This window comes from Schistocerca piceifrons, chromosome 3 (assembly GCF_021461385.2).
Source record: "Schistocerca piceifrons isolate TAMUIC-IGC-003096 chromosome 3, iqSchPice1.1, whole genome shotgun sequence".
Classification (NCBI taxonomy): domain Eukaryota; kingdom Metazoa; phylum Arthropoda; class Insecta; order Orthoptera; family Acrididae; genus Schistocerca; species Schistocerca piceifrons.
In genome coordinates this window covers 830,459,903-830,486,612 of record NC_060140.1, presented here as the reverse complement: position 1 = coordinate 830,486,612, position 26,710 = coordinate 830,459,903, and the positions used below count along the sequence as shown (strand labels likewise).

Below are 26,710 nucleotides of genomic sequence, written 5' to 3'. Positions count from 1 at the left end.
GTGTTTAAACCAACTTTTGGATTGATGATAGATTTTCCTTTGTTGTAGTGAATTCATTCACCTAGAGAGCAGTTATTTAATATTTTGTTTTACATTGTCTTAAACCCATATAAGTATTAAAAAATATGATTTTTTCCTCAACTTTCAGATCTTCAATTGAAGAAGGGAAGGGTATATTCTACAACATCAGAAATTTTGTCAGATTTCAACTGAGTACAAGTATAGCAGCTCTTTCACTTATAGCACTTTCAACTTTGATGGGAATACCAAATCCCTTAAATGCAATGCAGATTCTGTGGATTAATATTATTATGGATGGCCCACCAGCTCAGAGGTTAGTTGCTACTTATCTAGCAATTTTCCAACAAAAACTAGTTAACTCTTTTTTTATAGCTAATATAAGGAATAGAGATATTATTAATTTAATGAGCTGCTTTTTATTACATTATTTCCTTCAGTGATGGCTACTAATGAACTGTTTTTCTCCTAGTCTTGGCGTTGAACCAGTAGACAAGGATGTCACCAAACAAAAACCTAGAAATGTTAAGGAGCCAATGATCACCAAATCACTTATACTGAATGTGCTGTTGTCAGCTCTTATAATTATAGCTGGAACCTTATGGGTTTTCAAGAGAGAGGTACCGTGAAAATGTTCCTAGTAATTTTCAGTTCTCTGGTGATAAGAGTTTGTCTTGTGTTGCGCTATTTCCCTCTGGACTAACACATCTCCTGCTTTTACAGATGAGCGATAATGTTATAACACCAAGGGACACAACAATGACATTCACATGTTTTGTATTCTTCGACATGTTCAATGCCCTTAGCTGCCGGTCACAGGTCTGTATTTCATTTTATAAATTTAGTTTCATAGGAAAAAAAAAGATTTAATTTTATTGTTCAGTCTTAAGGTTCATGTCTTTTTAATTAAATCTCTCTCTCTCTCTCTCTCTCTCTCTCTCTCTCTCTCTCTCTCACTCTCTCTCTCTCTCTCACTCTTTCTGTTTCTCTGTCTTTTTCTGTTTCTGTCTCTCTACTTAAGAGTCACTATTATTCCAGTGTAAAAGATTTTAGTTTAGTTTTGTTTTTAGTACTCTGTTACTGCTGCAGAATTAATTCAAAGATCAGAAAAAAATTTTTATTTGCTAGTTTCTTTTGAAGTCTGATGTAATAAGCTAATTGTCTATACTTCATATTTACTCAATTTACTGACTGAAAAGCATAAATAAAATAGTTTACATTATTAATATGATAACAAAGTCCTTGGTGGAATATAAATAATTTGAGGACTTAAGGTTATTGGTAACAAATAGTTAAGGCCCTAAATTGTTGGAGGCACATAAATAACACTCAGAACTTTCCTATATTTGAGACAAATCCTTCTTTGTAGTTATAGAGTACATATACATACAGAAAGGTATTTCTGTACAGCTGCATTGTCCTGGCTGAAGAGATTGCCCTTGCTCTACAGTCAAGCTGTTTCATTTCCTGTCTTTAGTACATCTTGTCCTCGTCTGAAATGAATCAGTGACAAAAGTGACTTTAAAAATGCTTGTTGGTTGCTGCAAATATCTCGTAGCTGTTTTTTATTTTTTATTTTTTCCACATTCGGAACATGTTTCTGACTCAGCCCATGGTCTAGTGATGTGCCAGCAATAAAAATTTGGCCACCTGGCATTGTGCTAGCGCAAGGTGCCCTACATTGGCCACAGTGTGCATTCACTGCAGCTCTGGCTCTGGTACAGTTGGTTTCTGTCTTTGCAAGTGGGAAGTTATTCCACCTGATATACCAAATGCATTTCTTGATGTGCAGCATTTACAACAGCCTCTTAAGCTTATATAATTCCATGTAGTATGCACATTTTTGCCTATTTTGACATATTCGATTTTTTAAAATTATTTTTGTATGTTTGTGAGCCTTGCAATTGTGTGTATTTGCATTTGCATTATTGGGATGTTCATTATTTGTATTATATATTGTTTATTATATGTATTATTTGTATTTATTATATGCTATATTATTATATGTATTATTTTTAATTGGATAGATAAAAAAATCTACTCACCAAGTGGTGGCGGAACACACACATAAAATAGGTTTGTAATTAGGCAAGCTTTCGGAACCTGTGGCTCCTTCTTCAAGCTGAAGGATTGAAGGGAAGGGAAGAGGGGTCAAGGAAAAAGACTGGAGAGGTCTAGGAAAAGGGGTAGAACTCGGGAACTCAGGTCAGGGGAGACTTACCACATGGGATGAGAAGAAAAGACTGATTGTTGGGTATTGCATCAGATGTGATTTGAAAACATGAGAACTTAAAGGTGGAAGACAGGATAATATGCAAGACAGATATCATGCTTAAACATCACACATGAGTTCGTAAATGTGAAAAGCTAAGTGCATTGTATGTAACAGAGGTGGGACAGGGACAGTGAAAAATAGACGGGTAAGACAATGACAAGTGTTGGAAACTAAAACAGAGTGAAGAATAGTTACTGTGAAGAAATGCTCAGATGGAAGAAATTAACATAAATTGTAATTGTAATCCCAAATTTTAAGTGCTGACAGGTCACCAGATTATGGGCTGGGTCCAAAACATGTTGTGAATGTGGAAATTTAAGAAAAAAAGAAAAAGAAACCTGCAAAAACAGCTATGAGAATTGTTTTCAGCTACAAACAAGCATTTTTAAAGTCATTTATACTATACTATACTATATTATGTCATGGTTGCCTATCTCTAACAGGACTTTCAGTGTGAACTAAATGAATAAGTGATTTTATTTGGAGTAAAATAAAATTACACGTTTCCCTTTGAAACTATTAGTCGGATAAAATAATCATATATCTTAAGGAAAGCAGATACCAACTCCAGAAAAGGTCTTTCACTGATAGTCCTCAGCAACTTTCCAATCATGTAATTTCACAATATCCTATGTTTAACGAAAAATGATAGTGTGCATTTTGTCATATCATTGAAATCAAGAATGTCATATTGGTGCCATTCAGCATTCTAAAAAATATGGTGTCCCTGTCTGGATTTATGTGAAAATTGAAGGTGGTGAGTTTTGCATCGTGCTCCTCTTATATAGGGGCCATGGACAGGAGGGTCATAGCAGCAGTCATGACGCTGATGTTTGTAGATATAGAGAAGACAGTAAATGATGTGTAATGAAATTTTTGGTGACCTAACAACACATTTATAATACAGTATCTACAAAAACCAAGTCTAATCACTACAGTCAAAGTTAATGGTACATCATATCAGCTTCACATCATGCTATACAAACCATGTATACTGTTTCACACCTCACCTCAGTATTGTATATCATCAAGTCACATATTCTAATGCAGCACATTGATTAAATGATATTCCATAATAAAATGTACACTTATCCCCAGGTTAATGTAAAAATTTGGAAGTGCAAGCACACGAGGAAATAATCATTAGTTTCTGTTTGTTGCAAGTATTTTTTTAGTGTTACTTTGTTGATGTGTGATCTTTTTTTTTCTTTTACAGACTAAATCAGTGTTCACAGTTGGTCTCCTGAGTAATAAAATGTTTCTGCTTGCTGTGTCACTTTCTGTGTTAGGTCAGATGCTTGTTGTCTATTTCCCACCCCTTCAGAAGGTGTTCCAAACTGAAGCTCTTACACTTACAGGTAATAATAATCATTATCCATAAGTTTTTTTCACAGTTTTAAATCAGAAGTCTAAAACTGAAAGCCATATGTCACTTTTAAAGATATTAGATGAAATTCCAAGTGTAATTTCATTCACCTTGTGGAACTGCGTGTCTTATGTAGACAGGGTTTCTGTTCCTGTTGTACGAATTTTTCCCTTCTAGTTAAACTTCATAAACCTAAGAGTCACAGTTTAGGCAGAATGGAAACTGAAACAAAACAATATATGTAGAGGCGCTTAAGAGTCAAAGAACATTTCAAAATTGTTTTTCTCTTATAGCCAGATGCGTTCCCAATTCCGTTGTCACACTGTAATTACTGACACCTGATTAATACTGTATCATCATTTATCAAGGTATGGGATACACAACTGTGTGGGTACCTTTGAAGCAGTAGGTGAGTGTGTATACAGTATGTTTGTTTCTTTATGTCCAGCCAAATCGAAGATTCTGCTTTTTTCACACAATCTTTGAAAGTGACATTGTCACATTTACTATGTTCTGTGTGGTTTGGTCTTGTGGAGAGAAAAATGCCATTTTAGTTTTGGTCTTATGTGCATGCTTATTCTTTGTCATCTAGAGCGTGCAACCGCCTCCCCTCCCCCCCCCCCCCCCGGCCCCCCCCACTGCCCCCCCCTCCCCCCCCCCCCCCCCCCCCCCACACACACGTTGTTACTCTCTCAGCACAGGAAGATGATAACTGGGTTAGCTGGTTTTAAATATTGCATAGAAAATTAGAATTGTCAGCCCAGCTGGACACACAAATACATGCTGTTGGTCACTCTGGGAAAAAACAGTAATCACAGATTGCCATAAAATTCAAATGATTGGTATTTATAGGTGGATACAGAATAAGACATTGGGAAAACATTTCTGTTTCCCATTTTTAATTGTATTTATATGAAGATAGTCACTGTTCTCGAAAGAACAGATACCATTGATGACCATGCAGCTTCTCTAGAATAAATGATAATTAATTGAAACCCTCAGCTGCCGACAGGTGTTGTTGATATACCTCGATGGGGACAGCCGAAAATGTGTGCCCCGACTGGGACTCAAACCCAGGATCTCCTGCTTACAAGGCAGACACTCTATCCATCTGAACCCCCGAGGATGCAGATGAATATCGTGACTGCAGGGACTTATCCCTTGCACGCTTCCCATGACACCCACATTCCCAACTGCCCGCATTCCCCCACAACACCTGTCAGCAGCTGAGGGTTTCAATTAATTATCATTTAATTGTATTGTTGACTTCTTAGCAAGTGGGCAAAGTGGAAGAGTGTGGTAAGATATAAACAATAATTTTGTGAATTTCTTTGTTTCTCCAGCAAAATGATGCTATTATGCAATAGGATTTCTTTTCACATGTTCATCAAATTAAACAATACCATTAAAACTACAGATGAAATCTGTATAGAGAAGTTTTAAAATATTCTGCTTTCTGTTGTATACATATCTGTAACATTTATATTTAAAATGAAGTTAGAGAGATTGGACATAAACAGACATTTCTAGGCCTTTATCCCCATTTCCTTGTGTTCTAGTTTTATGTTGAGAGTGGTGTTTTACAGTTCATAAATGTGGAAATAAGAGTGCATCTGAATAAATGAAGAAGGCAGTCCTTTTGAAATGACACTTTCCTGTAGAAATGGCATGCACACACAGACTAGGTTATTGAATTAAGAATTTGTAAACCTGCATAGTTTAAGAAAGTCTTTTGATTTTTATGAGACTAACCTTAATCTACTTGACTATGTTTAGAAACAAAGATGATGTGACTTACCAAATGAAAGTGCTGGCAGGTCGACAGACACACAAACAAACACAAACATACACACAAAATTCAAGCTTTCGCAACAAACTGTTGCCTCATCAGGAAAGAGGGAAGGAGAGGGAAAGACGAAAGGATGTGGGTTTCAAGGGAGAGGGTTCCGCTCCCGGGATTGGAATGACTCCTTACCCTCTCCCTTAAAACCCACATCCTTTCGTCTTTCCCTCTCCTTCCCTCTTTCCTGATGAGGCAACAGTTTGTTGCGAAAGCTTGAATTTTGTGTGTATGTTTGTGTTTGTTTGTGTGTCTGTCGACCTGCCAGCACTTTCATTTGGTAAGTCACATCATCTTTGTTTTTAGATATATTTTTCCTATGTGGAATGTTTCCCTCTATTATGACTATGTTTAGATAAGGACTTGTTGATTTTTTTCTGTGAAAAGAAGGAATTTGTTCTAAGCAGTTGGACGTTTGCTCAAGGACAACTTTAACATTGCTACTTTTGCATTTCTTTATTTTCATTTCTCATTTCTGTGTCATGTACATGCATCATCTGAAAGGACTGACACAGATACAGTATTTTGGCCATATCTTTATAATGTTGGTTAAATACATTTAGCGATTGATGTTGAGGAATGTTTCTTGATTATTTATCTGCTGCCTCTCTTATCGTATCATGTACAGCAGAGCTGTGTTCTGAGTGCAGGACCTAATTTTGCTTTCATTTTTGTGCAGATATTTTGTTCCTCGTCAGTCTGACGTCAACGGTGTTTGTTGTTTCTGAGCTGAAGAAGTTTATGGAGAGGCATCTGGAGAAGCGTCAGAAGGCTTTCAAATCTGAACTTGACTTCGTATGACAGTTAAGAAAAACCAGAAGCAAGGCCCGAGTCGACTAAAATATACAGTCACAGAACTGGTACTGTCAGTATACAGCCCAGTCTCTGTCTTGAGGTGGTCTCTTCTGGTACAAAAATCAAAATGAGAAAGACTTTATTGGTGAACCATTCAGAAAATCCATAATAGTGACTAGAATTTTGTGGCATTTGTTGGTGACTAAGGGAAACTTCAATTATTTGTATATTTATTTTTCATTCATCATTTTGCATTATTTATATTTTTATAAGCACTAGTTAACATTCATGCTGTCATAGAAGTTATTGAAGTTTCCTGTGGTAATGCTTTTGATAAGTACCATTGATGCATATTCTACATAGTTAAAGGATGCATAAATTATTTACATTTTTTGAGAGTAATGTGCTTTTGCATTGAATTTTTCTTATTAATTTGTACTTTATTTATTAGATACAAGCAACTGAAAAAATAACACTGCAGGTGGAGCTGTGATGGAGGAATGCAAGAATTGACAGTTACTTACTTGAAACAAAAGCAAAGTGAACTGTTACATCATTGAACAGTGGTGTGTCTCTCTTGCCCATTTTTATTGTGATATACAGGGGACACTATACAGTGGTTGTGTGTGTTTCCTTCCTTTGAGTATTTTTTCTAACTTTGTAAATCTTTAATGAACATTATAATCTTATAGATGGTAGATGATTCTGAAAAGTGATTGGTGCTTTCTGTAAATATTTGCAGATGATAAACTGTGAATGAAGTTTTAAGGAGCTAGCTGTGCAAGACATCTGTCACCAGCTTAAAAATTGCTTAATGCCACTATAATGTTCTTTGTAAAAGGATGTTTCTATAAAGGGCCAAGCCCTAAATAGATGCAGCCTTATATAGCGTGACCAGGTCCTTATTGAGGAGAGCTGGGAGAACAGTGTTATACCTGTATGTCAGTTTTCTTCTTTACCATGCTTAAAAATTTCAACATTAGTATTTTAATATCATTCCCTATAACGTTGTCTTCTTAATTTCTGTTCTCAGCTGTGATAAAATGATTTAATCTTAAGAAGATCCATCTTTGCAACTCTAGGTATTTGTGCCTATTGATTTTATATCATATCAACCTACAGTTGAATTCATTGTAATGTGTATTAATAATTGCACTTTCCATATTATTGGCCTGTGGAGTTCTGGTTTTGCATTATAAATGAAGATAATCATAACATTTTATTCAGTCTCATTTTCAAAAATATATTTGCACAAGAATGAATACTGGCCAGCAAATTCCAAAATTGTAGCCGAAGATTACTGTCTAGCATAATGTGCAGAAGAAAATGGTTAGTGAGCTCCTGTTATAATATGTGTTTCTTGCAGAATAATAGCCAAGTGTTTTAATCGCAATGAAGTTCACTGGTAGTTACCTTACATAGATCAGAGTTGCAGAACTGTAGTTTCTAGTGCATTTCTTATAAAACACAGATGTGAAATTTCATGTAGTGGAAGAATTCAAAAGATTCCTGTATTGCAGTTTGTACTGTAAGACATTCTATAAAACTATCCTGTGGTTATAGAAGTACGTCACCTTAATGTGTGGCCAAGGCACTACTAATAGAAAAGTAACTGATTTCCACTAGTTAAATAATAGTAAACTGCATCTATGCTTTAGAACTTTTCTAGATTACACAAATGTGATAACTGAATATATTATGTTGAGAACTATTGACACTATTTAGAATCATTTAATGTTGTCAGTATATGTGTGGGGTGACAACTGTGTGTGATATAGTAAGATAGTTTTTGTTGACATTCATTGTTCCATGTGTTGTGTGTAGGCATAAGTACAGAGCGCCTTCTCAGTATTTCTATTCTTCTAATTGATCTTTGCACTGTTACCTGATGTTACATCTTTAATAAACTGTTGTTCTGAGAAGTAGGTTATACCATAATGATTCTTTTATAAATACAATATGTTTGACTCTGGGGTTGTTTTCTTGATTTTCTTAAAATGCATTTATGAACTGTGGAACAAATCCAGAAATTTAGTTATAATACTGTAATTTCTTGTCACAAAGTGAAGGCTACGACAGTGTTAATATTTTAGTTGGTCACGAGTACTTAACTAGGTCTTTTGATAAAACAAGACTTACTTGTGCGTGAGACAGATTATTGATTCTTAAATTTAATATTTTAGATTATTTCATATTTACAGAAGATTGGAAGTAAATACATTTCTTTTATGTAGAATTTGTTGTCCTGGATGATAAGAAAAACAGTAAATAGATCGAAAAACTCAAGAATCTGTTGCTAAGTATTGGTTGACATGTTCCATTTTACTTTATGTGAGATGTCTGTGAAGAAATTTTGCGTCTTTTTCAGTACTATTCAGACAAAGAATTGTGTACCTTTTAATAACTGATCAGATTATTGAATAGCAGTTGTAATTGTAAAAGTGTACTTACTAGAAATAAATGTATAGCATATTTTTCAAAAGTACTATAATTTACAGAGTGCATGATGTAGTTCTGACCATAATGGGTTGTATGGAAGTATTATTCAAATTACAGCATTTGTAAATGCCAAAGTTCTCTCTTCTTGAAATACTGAAGTATGTTATTTAAGAAAAAATTAGTACTTTTCCATTTGGACTTGAATTAAAAAGCGGGTTTCTAGGAAAGTGTCCATAGCTAATTTAAGAGTAATAGCACTTGCTTGATAAATTATCAGTTTTCCATAGCCTTTTTCTTATATAAATTGTAGAAGCTTAGTCTGTATCTGTTTCTTTTTGTATGTGATGTTTTCATGAACAGTGTTTGTTTGATAAATATGCAGCAAATTTTCTGTAATTTTCTTTTTCAAGCCTGCTATTGACCTGAAACATTGTACTGTTCATTTGAGCTGTTGAAGTTCCTCATGGAAAGTGGCTCATGATACACCAGGTCTGTCTGTTGTTGTGGTCTTCAGTCCGAAGACTGATGCTGCTCTCCATACTAATCTGTCCTGTGCAAGCTTCTTCACCTCTGAATAACTGCTGCAACACACATCCATTTGAATGCCCTTACTGTATTCAAGCGTTGGTCTCCCTCTACAAATTTTGGCCATCCCAGACTTCCTTTCATTACCAACTTGATGGTTCTTTCATGCCTCAGGATGTGCCCTATCAAATTATCCCTTCTTTTAGTCGAGTTGTACCATAAATTTCTTTTTCCCAATTAACTTCAGTATCTTCTCATTTGGTATTTGACCTACCCACCTGGATCTTCAGCATTTTTCTGCATCACCACGTTTTGAAAACTTCTATCTTCTTCTTGTCTTAATTGCCTATCGTCCACATTTCACTTCCATACAAGGCTACAGTCCTGGCTAATACCTTCAGAAAAGTCTTTGTAACACTTGAATTTATATTAGATGTTTACAGATTCCTCTTTTTCGGAAATACTTTCCTTGGTCAGACAGTATAAAACATAAAAGCCACAAAAGCTGAGTTTTTTTCCATTTTCTTCCTTTTTCAATTGTCAGGTGTGTCAACTTATCATTAATTCTGATGTTATATTTACATCTTCATTTCTGTGCAACATGCTGTAGAGGAAGTAAATCAATGCAGCAATCTGTAAGTGGTACATACAATGGGTCTGGTCACAAAAGACTCTGACGTTACTGGTGTACTTCATGAAAAAGATGCAACTAAATTCCAAACTTTTCAAACCAAGTTTTATTACTGTATCTCTGTAGCCTCTGAGAAATGAACCTGTAGTTCTTATTTTGAAGCTTGAGATTCAGTATTTTTGCAAAGTGGGCTTTCATTTTTACTTGAATTCACTTGCCTTGAATTTTTGTTCTTCGAATTACATTTCTACTTTTGTAGCTGCTAATTCTTATGAATTTGTTCTATGTATTTATTATTATAAAATCCTATCAAATTGCTCCAAAATATTGTAGGGAATCCTGATATTTCTAAAGTTAATTTTAGCTTCACAGAACTGGCACTTCAGTTCCTTTTGTCAGGAAACCATATGTAACCTATAATTTCAGTAACCATTTGCTTGAATTAACACTGCTTGCTTTTTTGGCAACAGTGGAAAATGGAAATGAGCGTTTGGCGTAATTGGCTGGGAGGCCCCTTACAGGGCAGGTCCGGCCGCCTTGGTGCAGGTCTTATTGATGACCATTTGACTGTTTATGATGGATACTGTTGTGGAAAAATTACATTTCTTCATTGGAGTATGCTTAGCAGTTTTAATTGTAAACATAAACTGCTTGAGCTGGAAATGTTATCAGATTGTGCCTACAAAATTGTAGAAAGTTTGGGTACAAAGTAATATACAGACTTCCTTTTAGTAAAAATTACATTTGTATGACAACTTCATTATTTCAAGTGAAAGAAAGAGGCAAATGAGTTTGTCTGTTATGTTTATTTTTTAAACAAAATTTGTGTTACCTGCCAACAAAGAGTGAAATGGCATTGTAAACTCTGACCCATTATCTATTTTCAGCAAAGAAGCGTGTTGTTGAAGATATTTTACTTTATTGTACACTTATGATACCTTCTAACTGATAATCATGAAGTCAATTTTTTGTTTCTTTTGTTGTTAAATAGGCATTTATGTGACTGTAACTTGGTTTTAGTTTTACGCAAGAAGACAAATTTGATGGTAATATTCTGATCTGCAATTGGTCACTGCATTTCAGGAGTAAAGCCTTTCCCACCCCCCCACCCTCCTCCCCTCCCCTCCCCTCCCGAAGAAACAGAACTTGAGAATACTGTGACAGCCTTCTGTATATTACTGTATAGAAATAAGTAGTTCTAATTTGGTTCACCTCAATTTTGTTGACAGTACACAGTTATCAACACTTTTTAATTAATGTTTCTTTTTAAAATCTTCTTTAGTTTATATTTCCTGTTTAAAAAAAAGTGTAAGGTTTCTTATAAAAGTACCTTTACAAAATCTGTATAATAGTAGAAAGTCCTTGGTGGAATGCAAACAGTGGCATAAGGAGAGGGCGGTATAATTGTGGGGAGGGGGGGGGGGGGGGGGGGGAGTGAAAACATTATATTCCCCTGATTCTGTGTCACCTGATAAGCTTACTTCTCAACACAGAGAGAATGTAGCTCTGGGTGTGGTACTGTTAAAGTCCCCATTTGTGTCTCTAAGCAGTTTATTGTATTCCCCATATGTTGGTAATTGTCTTGTTTGCCTTTCACAAATTTATTTCCGTAGTATTTATTACTCCGTTTGAAAATAAATCACGATTTCTCGGTTATGGTGCACGAATAATAGGCTGCTTCATAAGGAAAAAGTATCTGTTCTGATTACTTAACACAATAACCAGTTCTGATCAAAATAGTAAAGCTAATTTGAAACAATGAATGAATTTATTAGTTCTGTTCCTGCAAATCATATTAATACAGTGAAATTCTCAGTTGTTCTCTGGTGTGGTTGAGAGTTTAATCTTGAAGCCACTAGCCAACAGTGTGTTTCAGCATGATTGTGTAGTACATGAATGTGTAAATGGAAATATTGGTGCATGATCAAATATGTGTGTATGTATTTGTTGTCAAGAATAGTTTCATTGATAATGTTCTATTTTTATCCTTGGTGCTGAGTTAGTGTGTTTTGTTTGACTGTTGCTAGGTGTGTATAATGATATTATTTTAGGTAAAGGAAACAAGACACTAGTTTTTATAATGAGGAAACACAAGCAGTGACAGTATTTGATGTGTAGTACTTGTTACCTCATGAAAACATTCTTACATAGTGGTCTCATAGGGTATAATTAATAATGTTTAAGAAAATGTTGTTTTGTTTACAAACCATTAATGTTAAAGAATTTGTTATACATTTATTTTTTTACATTTGTCAATGGTTTGGTAGTTTTTATTTTTAGCCATATTAATGTTTCAATAATTTTTAGAAATTTGCTGTCTGTGCAGCTTTCTTTTGCTTTTTAAAATCACAGTATATCTGCAGTGTTACTTTAATTTTGTTCTTATTTCACGTTCACCAAAAGCATTTTTTTCTCATTTTGAATTTTAATTTTGTATAATTTCAATGTACCAGAAAATATATTGCTACCTCTTTGTTACTTTTGTTTTTATTTATATCTGTTAATGCACCCACTGTCCACCCAAATTAAGCCTCAGTTGGCTACATGTGTGACATGATATGTATTATTTGTCATAACCACTTTCTTGAAGAAATTTCTTATTCAGTGAAACTGTTTGAAAGTTGAACACTCTTTGAGTTACACAGACAATATACTGATATATTCTATTGTACATTTTTGCTGACACTGACATATATATAAAGGAACTTTAGAACATCTTGGTACCAGAGCTTCACCTGTTGATTTTGAATTGGAACTGTTTGTATCTTCGCTTTTTTATCAATCTTGTACAGTAAGCTTTGTGGGGAAGAGAATAGCTGGCTGCTAAATTTGTTAAGAACAAGCATTTATTGTTTCAGCTATTTCTACTTGCCTATGTCCTCAGTTATGTCAAGTATTATATCCATAATTACTCACTGAAGAATCAGTCTTCAGTTTTTGTGCTGCTTTTGCATTAACAGTCACTGCTATGTAGTGGGATTTGCTGTCATTTGTCAGATTGTGTGATTTTGCATAAAGGTCTTCTAGCTCCTCGTCACATAGGTTGTTGTGTGGACATGAAATAATTCTACGTAGATATATTTTGTTTATTTTTAAAACTAATCTTGATATCATTCTTGAGAGTTCTGAGATCCTGTAAAGTGGTTTTCAGTTTCTTGTTTACAACAAAGGCTGTACCTGAATTTTCATTCCACCATGTTCCTCAATAATAAGGATGTCCTGTTTTTCGATTTTACACCACATTCTTGATAACATTATAACATCCAATTTGGTTTTGTTTATTCTGACTCTAGGAATCTATCTTTGGGTCCCTAAACAAAAGGTGGTAGGGTTCTAAACCCACAGTATTGTCTGTTCAGCCAAATGTAATGTACCAAGGAGTGGGGGCCGAATAAAGTGTGTGTGTCCCATCATCTTCACCCACTGCATTAGTTCCCTCAGTCCACAGCCCCAACCTGCTTTCATCTGTGTTGAGGTATTGTCATGCTGGGATCTTTCACACTGTAGCAAAACCTCCAACAACTGTATCCTTGCTACACTGCCCTCTGGAGGGCTTCAGCCCAGGCCTGAGTGCATCCAGATACCAATCAGGGGATAAATATGACTTGTTGACCAAATCTTTGTTATCTGTAATGTGTTTAGTCCAGAGGAACTTTAACTCACTGCCCCATGTGCAGGCGATGTTGGTGAGCAACTCATCCATATTTGTTTCCCAAATAGTGATCCATAAAGGTTGTTATGTCATTGGCAGTTATAATTTGTAATTTGCGTAAAAGTGTGGATTCCCTTAATCACTTATATATAGTTAACACCACCCCCCCCCCCCCCCCCCAACTTTCTAAGTCATGATTTTTCTGTTAATGGAAAACACATCAGACACAACCTTAAGTGCCTTGTATATCCTGTTTTTAAGTGTACGTGTTCTTGAATGGATCTAGAACACGAAAATTTCACTTCCATTCTCGAACTGGAAGTACACAAGATTGTTTTATTTTGCTGTAGATGTTAATTGTCATAGTTGTTGCCATTATCTTTGTCATCAATACCAGGGAGCTCTTCCAGCAAGGAATGATTTGCACCAGTCTGTTTCTGTCTTGGTAGATTTTCTCCCTCGTCACAGCTCTCCTTTCCATTCAAGGTCTTCTTTAGTTTGGTTCAGCCAATCTTTCTTGTACTTTATCCTCTCGCATTTCTTTCCAAGTACAGGTGAATAATTCTGTTAGTCTGCATCTGTTTCACACAGCAAAAGTGCTTCAACCTTTCCTGCATTGTCACTTCCACTTGCATATCTCTCATTATGTGCTCATTTTTGAGCTTGCCTCCCTGGTCTTTTGTAGAACCGATATAAGAAATTTCACATCATAAGTTTATAGTGATTTATGTGCCTTGTTTTTATGACACAGTTCTCCAAACTAGAGGGCATGATGGGAAGAAGGAAAGATGATCATGGTCTGTGTACGCAGGAACAACCTTATCCGAGACAAGTCTTTGTACTAAATTGATGAATTCAGATCTTTTGGTTATGCTGCTCAGAACCTCAAGAATGATACTGTGATCACTTGCCCTAACAGTATGATGATATGTGAAATTATTGACATTCTGTCTTCACACTCCAGAAATATATTACTTGGAGTGGGTGTTCTGTTCATTCTCATTGCTGTTGTCTTGTTTTTGCTCACAGTTAACACAAACTCTTAGAACTTCATGTTCCGCATGTCCAATTTCCTCTGTACCTCTATCTTGGTTTCACACCAAATATGGTATCGTATACAAATAGAATGTTTAGGTCTATTTTTACTTTCTTTATGTCCTTACAGTATCCATGAGTGTGATGGGGAGTACAGGTGGAGAAAGAACTGCCCTGTTGCACACCTCTTTGTTTTAAATCGCTTTGACTGTCTGGTTCCTATTTGTTCACTGTTCTTACATGTACCATACAGCATCCGAACTTCTGTCATTAAAGTGATGGAGACACTCTTTTTCTTCCCAGGCAGTCTCATATTTTGTACCTCAGCACAATTGTCATATGCCTTCTCCAAATCTAAGTACACTGTTATGAAATCTTTCTCCCAATATCTTTAAGATACCGGGCAGTGTGATAATAAGGTGATCCCTGTATAAGTTAACTAATATCCAGGTGACTGCACTCTTTTCATTTGTTTCAGAGCAATTTCTGTCCAAGTAACAGGTGATTGTTCTTCTTTGGGCAGGTTAATGTCTTCCTCTCTCCCCATTCAATATAATACAAAATAAATCTCTTCTCAATAGATGTTATGTTATGTTGTTTTGTTGTAGCTATGGCAACTGTAAACAGATTTTAAATCATCCATTTGTTTGCTTCTCCCTTCATTTTGCACACCATTATTTATTCCTTTTTGCATGTTGGCACTATGTTTCCCAGTTTGTTTAATGGTGCAAGTAGTGTTTATTTGTGTAAATTTTTTTAGAATTTCTTTACAAGCTACTAAGTTTAATTTAAAGTGCAATTATTGGTAGCCAAATAGGAGAAACAATTGGGTTCATGCCAAATGACTTGCTTAAGAGTTCATTCATTCATCATGTTCCATAGATCCTGTCAAGGAGAAAAACGTTCAGGGATGCAGAACAAATAAATGTATACATGGACAAAAGACAAGAATATCATAGAAACTTAATTTATACACACATTAACAATAAAACTATGACTATACTGCTTAATAGTGCTCATGATTATGCCAGCTAAATTTAATCAAGTAAATTAGAAAGGAAGCTGCTAACTTTGAAAGCAGCTGCTGTTATACAAACTGGTTACTGGTTGTCTTGTTGGCATTTTTCTCAGAAAACGTTTTCCTACATCTGTACATACAAGTTCTGTTTACAGTATGTTACTATGTGTTATGCAGCTGTGCAGAGTGCCATGGAGCTAAAATAACTTAGTCCTTGAATGTAGGTATTGAGATAATTTTGTAGAAAGAGTGACAAACGAGGTGTATGTTTTAATATTCTGCTGAAAATTTTTGCATAGTGGTGGATGGGAACGTGTTCAATACTTCTGGACTAGAGCACATAACTCTGTTGTGAGCCCTAAATTGGGAAGCAAAGTGTACATGTAAATTATTTTTGTATTTTGCCTGATTCATCATACTTCAACTGAAACTGAATTTTATTGTAAACTATGAAAATAAGTTAGAAGTAAATGTATTGGGAGGTGGGTGTCAGAATTCCAGACCATGGTTTAAGCATGAATAACATTAAACTGTATAGGGACAGTTAAATTACTCCACCTGGATTTCAGAGTGTGTTAATGTGTCCACTTCTGGGACACAAGGAGGTGTGCCGGACGCAGATAGAATTCTCCTTGCAGATTAACGATGAGGGCCAATGTGCCAGCTGGCCTGGCTCTAGTTTTAAGGTGGTTTCCACATCCATTTAGGTAACTACTTCGTTGGGTCCCATATCACTCCTGTGAAACATGTCACATTTGACCATGCAGTGCACACTAAACACTAGATGCAGAAAGAAAGGGTGCATGGGTTCCACCTGGAGGGCTTGTGGGTGAGGGTGGCAGGTTGGGGGAGTTGAGGGTAAAAGAGCTGGCAGTACCGTTAAAATGCCTTTGGGAGTGGCAACTCCCATTTTAATAATAGCCTGTATATGGGTATTGTTGGTTCTCTGTGAAACTGGATAAGTACCGTACCAGTCATGACATGTCATTGGCTGCATATAGGGCACAAGGTTGAACGAATGGATGGATGGATAAATCAAATGACAGTTCACACATTATTTTGATTATATATTCAAATGCGATTTACGAATGTGCATCAGAATTCTGCAACAGCTCATCACACAAATGCAGTAAAATTCATGTTGTGAATGGCACATGTGGTCTCATCTTGGTGTTACAACTTCTGTAGAAGATTTCAAAAGTTGATCTAAGCTTTCTTGCATTCAGCCAAAATGTTAATACGCATGGTCCATTTCACATAGTTTGTTAATTGTCAAATAAGGAGCTGATGCACCCCCAAAGGGTACTCTTCTCATCAACAGTGTCCTGGTCTAGAATGAAATTTTCACTCTACAGCGGAGTGTGCACTGATATGTAACTTCCTGGCAGATTAAAATGGTGTGCCGGACCGAGACTCGAACTCGGGACCTTTGCCTTTCGCGGGCAAGTTCTCTACCAACTGAGCTACCCAAGCACGACTCACGCCCCATCCTCACAGCTCTAATTCCACCAGTACCTCGTCTCCTACTTTCCAAACTTCACAGAAGCTCTCCTACGAACCCTGCAGAACTAGCACTCCTGGAAGAAAGGATATTGCGGAGACATGGCTCAGCCACAGCCTGGGGGATGTTTCTAGAATGAAATTTTTACTCTACAGCGGAGTGTGTGCTGATATGAAACCTCCTGGCAGATTAAAATGGTGTGCAGGACTGAGACTCAAACTCGGGACCTTTGCCTTTCGTTGGCAAGTGCTCTGCCTGGAGTGCTAGTTCTGCAAGGTTCGCAGGAGAGCTTCTGTGAAGTTTGGAAGGTAGGAGACGAGATACTGGCGGAATTAGAGCTGTGAGGATGGGGCGTGAGTCATGCTTTGGTAGCTCAGTTGGTAGAGCACTTGCCCGCGAGAGGCAAAGGTCCCGAGTTCGAGTCTCAGTCCGGCACACCATTTTAATCTGCCAGGAAGTTTCATATCAGTGCACACTCCGCTGTAGAGTGAAAATTTCATTCTAGAAACATCCCCCAGGCTGTGGCTAAGCCATGTCTCCACAATATCCTTTCTTCCAGGAGTGCTAGTTCTGCAAGGTTCGCAGGAGAGCTTCTGTGAAGTTTGGAAGGTAGGAGACGAGGTACTGCCAGAAGTAAAGCTGTGAGGATGGGACGTGAGTCGTGCTTGGGTAGCTCAGTTGGTAGAGCACTTGCCCGCGAAAGGCGAAGGTCCCGAGTTCGAGTCTCAGTCCGGCACACTGTTTTAATCTGCCAGGAAGTTTCAGTGTCCTGGTCTGCTGTAAAATGTTCCAGGAATTTTATCCTCAGATGCAATTTATACAGCGCCTACATGTGGTGTCCAAAATACTTTCATGAATATGAGTCACTCAATATAGAATGCTTGTGTGACATACAATAAGAAAATTGGGATGTAACACACTGGCTGAAACAAAAAGTGCAGCACTTGGAAGGATAGGAAGAAACAAAATGAAACTGTAAAGGCTGAGACGGTATATGTTATTTTGGTGACTACAAAAATGAGTGAAATTTTAGAAAGAACTTGACGGTACGAGCCCACTAATAAGTATGATGTTGCATCCCTTCTGATGCTGGCATTGATTCAGTTGGGAAGGGTGTCAAAGCTGTTGTATCCTCTGATGAAGCAAACTGGCCTCCAACTGTTGTAACTATTCCTTGATTTCCCAGATGCTGACGGAGAGAGATATGCTGTCCAGGCTGTTCCCATAATGTTCTGTTGAGGACAGATCTGGGGATCTTGCTGGACAAAGGAGTACCTCAAATCATACAGACAGCTCATTGAGTCACTGTTCATATTTGGAAGAGTATTGTCATGTTGAAAAATGGCACCGTGATGCTGTTTAACAAGAGGTAACTTATGAGGATGCAGACCTCCATGACGTACTGTTGTGCTCAGGGTTCCCACAATCCCTAAAATCTGTGAGCTGGATTTATACATGATTGATCCCAACACCACTTAATGAATCTCTCTAACATGACACACTCAAGCTACCATTTAGTCTCTAAATCAAAGGCTGCCCAATCCACAGAACAGAACGCTTTGACCACAAGGATGAGCAATGTGATACCGGTGCAATGTAAATTAATGTACAATGAAGAGGATGAGCATATAATGTTAGCGAATACCTGTATCTTTTGCAAATGTTCCAGTAATGCAGCAGCCGCATTATCATTTCATGTACACTATGTGATCAAAAGTATCCAGGCAGCTGGTTGAAAATAACTTACAAGTTTGTGGCACCCTCCATCAGTAATGCTGGAATTCAATATGGTATTGGCCCACCCTTAGCCTTGATGACAGCTTCCACTCCCGCAGGCATATGCTCAATCAGGTGCTGGAAGGTTTCTTGGGAAATGGCAGCCAATTCTTCATGGAGTGCTGCACTGAGGAGAGGTATCGAAGTCTGTCGCTGAGGCCTGGCATGAAGTCAGCATTCCACATTATTACAAAGGTGTTCTATAGGATTCAGGTCAGGACACTGTGCAGGCCAGTCCATTACAGGGATGTTATTGTCGTGTAACCACTCCACCACAGGCCGTGCATTATGAACAGGTGTTCGATCATGTTGAGAGATGCAATTGTTATCCCCGAATTGCTCTTCAATAGTGGGAAGGAAGAAGGTGCTTAAAACATCAATGTAGGCTTGTGCTGTGATAGTGCCATGCGAAACAACAAGGGGTGCAAGCCCCCTCCATGAGAAACACAACCACACCATAACACCCCTGTAGTAACCAAAACCAACTGCAGGAACGCCTTGGGCTGTGGATTGGAGCTGCCAGGCGGGGAAGCCGCTGGCGGTGGAGCACGCATCACCGGGTAAACACAGGATGAGTCGGACGACAGACCAACAACTGACCACGACCGACTATGACTGACACAAAAAGGTAGAGATAAACAACGGAGGCTTGTGGAAACCACAACACCACACACCACACACCAACAGTAAATCCACTCAGAACCAGAGCCAGGCAAATGTCAACAACGAGCAACGATCAAAACGCAGTACCGCCGAGATAGAAATGAAATCCAGAGCGAGTACCAGACTGACTGGACTAGGGCAGAGCGGGTCGCTATATACGAAACCGGAGGGAGAGGCTATTGGCCGCTGTCTGCACGTGGCATAGCAGTGGTGCCCTCGCTGCGCGAGAGCCGCTGCGCGGAATAGCCACCACAGAGACGGAGCCCTCTATGGGCTGACCACGTGCATTTGTTCTGGCGCGTGTTCGACTTCCGCGGTGGAAGGTACTAGAACCCCCACCTCCAAATTTTACTGTCAGCACTACACACGCAGGCAGATGACGTTCACCAGGCATTCACCATACCCACACCCTGCCATAGGATCACCGCATTGTGTACCGTGATTTGTCACTCCACACAATGTTTTTCCACTGCTCAATTGTCCAGTGTTTACGCTCCTTACACCAAGCGAGACACCTTTTGGCATTTACCGGTGTGATGTGTGGCTTATGAACAGCTGCTCGACCATGATATCAGAGTTTTCTCACCTCCTGCCTAACTGTCATATTACTTGCAGTGGATCCTGATGCAGTTTGGAATTCCTGTGTGATGGTCTGGATAGATGTCTGCCTATTACACATTATGACCCTCTTCAATTGTCAGTGGTCTCTGTCAGTCAACAGACAAGGTTGGCCTGTACGCTTTTGAGCTTTTGTGTCCCTTCATGTTTCCACCTCGCTATCACATCAGAAACAGTGGAGCTAGGGATGTTTCGGAGTGTGGAAATCTCGCTTACAGACATACGACACCAGTGACACCCAACCACCTGAACACGTACGAAGTCACGATGTCTAATGACTACTGAGGTTGCTGATATTGAGTACTGGCAGTAGGGGGCAGCACAATGCACCTAATATGAGAAACATATGTTTTTGGGGATGTCCGAATACTTTTGATCTCGTAGTGTATCTAGCCACTTGAGACATGTTACATGCACCACTCTCTACTTTGAGTCACCGTGCCTTTCATTTTCTCTGTGCCTGAAGCTAACTCTTCTGGCCAGCTTAGCTTCTGTCAAGTAAACACCAGCACACTCGCTTGATGCCATGCTTTCTGTACGTACGCCCAGGCTTCTTCCGTCTCTGTGTGCCCATTCTCTCTCTCTCTCTCTCTCTCTCTCTCTCTCTCTCTCTCTCTCTCTCCACCACAATCATTCTCTCTCCTTTCATAGCCTGCCCATTCCATCAGAGGAGTTCGTCATACATATGCAGGGCTTTACTGCCAACTCAGGTCGGCAAGTGCCAACCTAAATCATCATGCCATCCATGGTACAAAGTGCAGATGCGTGTTACAAATTGCAACTCGTTTTATCATTTACATACCTTCCAATGGCGTGGACATGTACAAAGGTACATTGACATCCAGCCTATTTTTCTGGGTGCTTTACTTTTTATGTTTTGTTAGGCAGTGTATATCAGTTTCTTTTACCTGCCATGCTCTGCTGTAAAAACTATACTGGTGTTGTGAAGGCCACTTTGAATGTGGCTAATTCTTCTTTGAAACCAAGCCTCCCACACCCCTTCCCCACCTCAACCTTTCTCTCTCTAGTACAATTTTCAGCTAATTAGGCAATGAGTGGATCATAGCAGAGTAGCAAAATGAAGCTACTATTTAACTTGCACAGTGTAATTGTGATGTATGGTAAATACTCACCACTCTACAAGAAAATACCAGTATAGCTTAAAATTACATGGTAAACAGAAAACCGTGGATAAATGACAAAAAGTTACAGGCACAATGCATGCTTCCTTCAGTTGATCTTGGAAAGGCACATCAGTGCACTGAAGGCCTACAATCATTCGTGCACAATAGCCTAATTTGCAAGTTTTCTTTCACATCAGCACCTGACTCAACCTTGTCCTCAAACTAGTATCTTTTGTAAGTCGTAAGTAACACTCCATGCACTGCACAGGTCAGGAATACTGAATTTACACCATAGACAAAACACTAAGCAGACTATACACAACAAGACACAGCAATAAAATATGTAATACAATGCATGCAATAGTTGCTCTGTGCAACTTCGTCTGTGACAATGAAAGGAATTGCTTATAGTCATTTAACTTTAAATGTAAGCACTTTCATGTGACAAAATTCAGCAGTTCTTTTTATGAGGTTTTATTAAAACTCAGTTTGGACACTCACAAGAATTTACCTCAAAATTTAGTAGTATTCAGCCTTTACAATGAGGTTCATGATGCTATATCAGCCAAAATATTAAAATCTTATGCTAACTTGGTAGCACCATCTTAGTGTTATCTTTGTAACCAGATCAGTCAAGGTGTATTTACTGAAAGACTTAAATATGCAGTAGCTTTTGGTAGATTATAAAGTTATGCTAGGGAAACTAAAATGACATGACATTAAAGTCTTCCACTTGAATGGTCACATCTTGACAACAGAAAACATGGGGTCAGGTCAGCAAATGATATGAAGAGAATAAGATTCAATTCAGGCTGGGAAAACATCATGTAGGTGTCAGTCAGAAAGTTTATATTTGATGAAATTTCTGCAGCATGTGTGCAGTGGAGTGTGACTCATATGGGAGTATAAACAGTGATATTTAGGGAGGGGATTAGTGTTGCATTTGTGTCTTTCCGACTTGTGTGGTAAATGCGGAAACATAAACTGTGGCAATTTTATTACCACCAAACAGGAGAAAGATGCTGTTATTTTTGGCTGCTGAAGGACAAACACCAATAGACATCCATCAGAGAATGAAGAATGTCTATGGGGCAGCATGTCCATCAAAAACCACCATTGTAAAGTGGTGTACCATGTTCCACGGTGGTCACTATTCAACACAAGACGCAGAAGCTATGCCAACTGAAGTGGGAGACACTTGAGCATCCACCCTATAGTTCTCATCTCTACTTATATGATTATCATGTCTTCAGTCTCTGAAAAAGGCCTCAAAGGGTTGATGATTCCTGTTGGACAAGGATACACAGCAGGCACTAATGGACTTCTTCATGCCACAGGACATGGTGTTTTACCAAACTGGTATATATAACTTAGTGCATCAGTAGGATGATTGCCTCAATGCTTGTGGTCATTTTGTCTGATTCATGTACTGATTTTGGACTCTTCAGCTTTCAGAGAGTAATTTTTTGATCATCCCCTATATATGGTGTGCAAGAATGTTTGATGCTTGCCTCCTCTCCTGTTCTTGGTATTCATAAATGATTTGCCCTGGACACTCAGAGGGGTATTCAAAGACTGTAACATTTATTTATGACACAAATATATTGATAAACACATCCACACAAGACACAGCCAGGAGAACAATTTAAGAGGATTATGAATGGCTTACAACTAAAGATTAACACTTAATTTTACAAAACCCATATTATGCAATTTTCAAACAAATAAACCAGACTTCACAGAAATAGAGATCAATGGGCATACGTTGGATGGCACCCCATGTGTGAAGTTCCTGGGCATCAGATGGATAATAAACCAAAGTGGCATCAGCATGTGGGTAAGTTAACCAAAAAGCTGAGGTCTTCCTGCTTTGTATGCAGAAATCTCTTTCACTGTGTTGTGAAGGCAGGTCTTGTGAGGCATTACACTTTAGGTGAAAAAATTATTTATCTTATACTCCCTAATAGTATTTGCCATTAATAACATCTACATCTACAACTACACCTATATGATTACTCTTCAGTTCCCACTTAAATGCCTAGCAGAGGGTTCTTCGAACCATCTTCAGACTATTTCTCTACTATTCCCCTCTCTAACAGCTCATGATGAAAAAGAGCTGTTTTTCATATTTTATTATGATGATCATTTCTACTTATGTAGGTCACTGACAAAGAAATATTTTCAGATTCAGAGAAAGAAGTTGGTGATTGAAATTTCCTGAAAAGATCTCGATCCAACAAAGAATGCTTTTGTTTTAACAATTTCCACCCCAACTCGTTTATCATATCTCTGACACTCCCTCCATTATTTTGCAATATTATAAAAAGAGCTGCCATTTTTTGGACTTTTTGATGTCCTCTGTCAGTCCTGCCTGCTAAAGATCTCATACCACACCATCGACTACCTCTCATGATGCCCTGAATTGAGGAATGTCCTACCCACTACCCTTCCCACGCTTCCAACAGTGGTATTCTGCTGCCCACTGAATCTACCCAATATCCTCATCCATCACTACACAACCCTTGCTCCCAACCCCTTGTCTCATATCCCTGTAATAGTCCTATGTGCAAGACCTGCCCCAAATATCATCCCACTACTACCTACTCCAGTCCGGTCACAGGCATCACCTGTCCCATCAAAGGCGGGGCTACCTGGGAAACCAGTCATGTGACCTACAAGCTAAGTTGCACCCACCATGCTGCATTCTGCACAGGCATGACAACCAACAAGTTGTTTTTCCAAATGAATGGCCACCAACAACTTGTCAAGAAATAGCTTCACTTCAATGACTGCTTCACAGCCTGTGCCATCTGGATCCCGCCCGCCAACACCAGCTTTTCTGAACTGCACAGGTAGGAACTCTCCATGCAATATATCCTATGTTTCTGTAATCCTCCTGGTGTCAAACTTCATTGATCATTGTCCTCACTCATCTAGCCCCTACGCTGCTCACACTCTAGTAAACAGTACACAGCTCTCTATTCTATCAAGACACCCACAGTCTTTTTACTTCTCTCCTTTTCTGCTACCCCTCCTGGTCTCCATCTAACCTCTGAATACACCTAGCCTCTCACCACCTCATCCCTATATACTCCTCCAAGCAGCACTTTACCATCCCCCAGCCCTACCCTGCGGTTCCCGCTCCCCACCCCAGCCGCCTCCTCACCCCCCCCTCCCCCCCCCACCCAGTTGCCTCTCCCCTCATGCACTGCTCCTCGCAGTCTGGCCTCAGCAGCCAGAGACTGTGGTCATGTGTGTGAGATTCATTTGTGTGTGTGTGGGGGGGGGGGGGGGGGGGGGGGGGGGAGCACACGCATATGTTGTCTATTTCTGATAAAAACCTTGTTGGCTGGAAGCTCACTGCCTGACAGTCATTTTGTCATGTCTATCTGCAAATCAGCATCTCCATTATGTGGTCAGTAGCGACTGTTCTTTGCATAATACTGTTATATTCCATCCTGGAATTTCCGTTGCTTGATAAAGTTAGTAAAGTGTATGAGGAATGAGGCAGTGAGTTTGGAGTCTGAAGGACAGTGGGAAAGGTAGTATTCAATAGGAATAAGACCATGGGACAAGGGATGTTGGTGTATAGGGAGGTGATGTCACCAGTGATGAGTAGGGACCCAGGAGGTAAAGGGGTGGGGATGGTAAGAGTGCTGAAGGAAGTGGTTGGCATCTTTGATATGGGAGACTAGATTACAGGAAATTTGTTGGAGTTGTTGCTCAATAAGGGCCAAAATTCCTTCTGTGGAGGCACAATCACCACCCACAATGGGAGAAGTGTTGGGTTTGTGAATTTTGGGGAGCATATAAAATGTGGGTGTGCAGGGTGTCATAGGAGAGAGGAGGGAAATTGATTCAAGGGAGTGGCTTTGGGAGGAGATTAAGGCTTTGAGCAAGGAGTGGAGGTTACAGTGGAGTTCTGGGATGGTATCAATCCAACAGAGTTTACAGGTGGAGTCAGATGTTGTTGTTGTGGTCTTCAGTCCTGAGACTGGTTTGATGCAGCTCTCCATGCTACTCTATCCTGTGCAAGCTTCTTCATCTCCCAGTACCTACTGCAACCTACATCCTTCTGAATCTGCTTAGTGTATTCATATCTTGGTCTCCCTCTATGATTTTTACCCTCCACGCTGCCCTTCAATGATAAATTTGTGATCCCTTGATGCCTCAAAACATGTCCTACCAACCGATCCCTTCTTCTAGTCAAGTTGTGCCACAAACTTCTCTTCTCCCCAATCCTATTCAATACCTCCTCATTAGTTACATGATCTACCCACCTTATCTTCAGCATTCTTCTGTAGCACCACATTTTGAAAGCTTCTATTCTCTTCTTGTCCATACTAGTTATCGTCCATGTTTCACTTCCATACATGGCTACACTCCATACAAATACTTTCAGAAACGACTTCCTGACACTTAAATCTATACTCGATATTAACAAATTTCTCTTCTTCAGAAACGATTTCCTTGCCATTGCCAGTCTACATTTTATATCCTCTCTACTTTGACCATCATCAGTTATTTTACTCCCTAAATAGCAAAACTCCTTTACTACTTTAAGTGTCTCATTTCCTAATCTAATTCAGAGTCACTATGATTCCTAACAACAGTGGTGGAATCTGCTAGCTAACATCTCAAAGATGTTCAGGCTCACATGCGGCTCCCCTTCATCGAAATGTCTTGGCTCAAATTTGTCTAGGGGTTGAACCACATGTGTCACATTACACATCCTAAATTAGATACTTATGAACCTTTGGTTAAATTGTCTGGCTGATGACAAGCTTGCAAAATACAAAGTTAATATAACACATAATAACAGTAATAATAATATCGGGAACTAAATTAATGGCTCATAAATAATGTAGGCTGCACAATTGCGATTTGTTTAGAATAATGTTTATTCAGAAAGGAAACTAATAGCGAAAGTGGTCGTATTTAGAGTTACTGTTACATTCGAGTACATATCCATTTACACAGTTTGATCATTCACAATCTCATCGTGAAATGCAAGTCCGATACTCCACCTCATCGTTTACATAAAAAGTTATCGAGTTCACATTGGGTGCGCGGCTGCTCACAGCTCAGAGACTAAGTCACGTGATACCGCACAACGCGAAATTTTCTAAGTCGATTCACTTCATAGCTGCCTAAACACCAACTGTCTGCTTTCGCATCTCAATTCAAACTGTTCCCTTTTGTATGTCAACCAGAACTGTCCACTTTCATGTCTTCACCAGCACTCTTTCCTCAGTCGCACTTCCCGCTGGCCGAACATACTCGCTCAACTAACTAGTGCAGTTCCCTTTCCTGAAGCCATCCATCTTATTGGCTACAGATCATTCTATATTATTTTACATTTTAATATATTTAAATAATCAAAGCATGACCACTTTCACGTTCTAAATAAAGTAACAATAATATCCATTACACA

General features: G+C 38.6%; 1 protein-coding gene across 3 annotated transcripts in view; it reads left to right on the top strand.

Moving 5' to 3' along the window:
• LOC124787856 (calcium-transporting ATPase type 2C member 1) overlaps nt 1-11,320 on the top strand; it is a 91,337-nt gene extending 80,017 nt beyond the window's left edge. For all 3 annotated transcript variants that reach the window (XM_047254818.1, XM_047254816.1, XM_047254817.1), the window contains exons 17-21: nt 149-334; nt 491-638; nt 742-837; nt 3,510-3,651; nt 6,179-11,320. In XM_047254818.1, the coding sequence (XP_047110774.1) occupies nt 149-334; nt 491-638; nt 742-837; nt 3,510-3,651; nt 6,179-6,300 (694 nt within the window). In that variant the 3' untranslated portion in view covers nt 6,301-11,320. The remainder of the gene's footprint in view (nt 1-148; nt 335-490; nt 639-741; nt 838-3,509; nt 3,652-6,178) is intronic.
• Nucleotides 11,321-26,710: the final 15,390 nt, after the last annotated feature.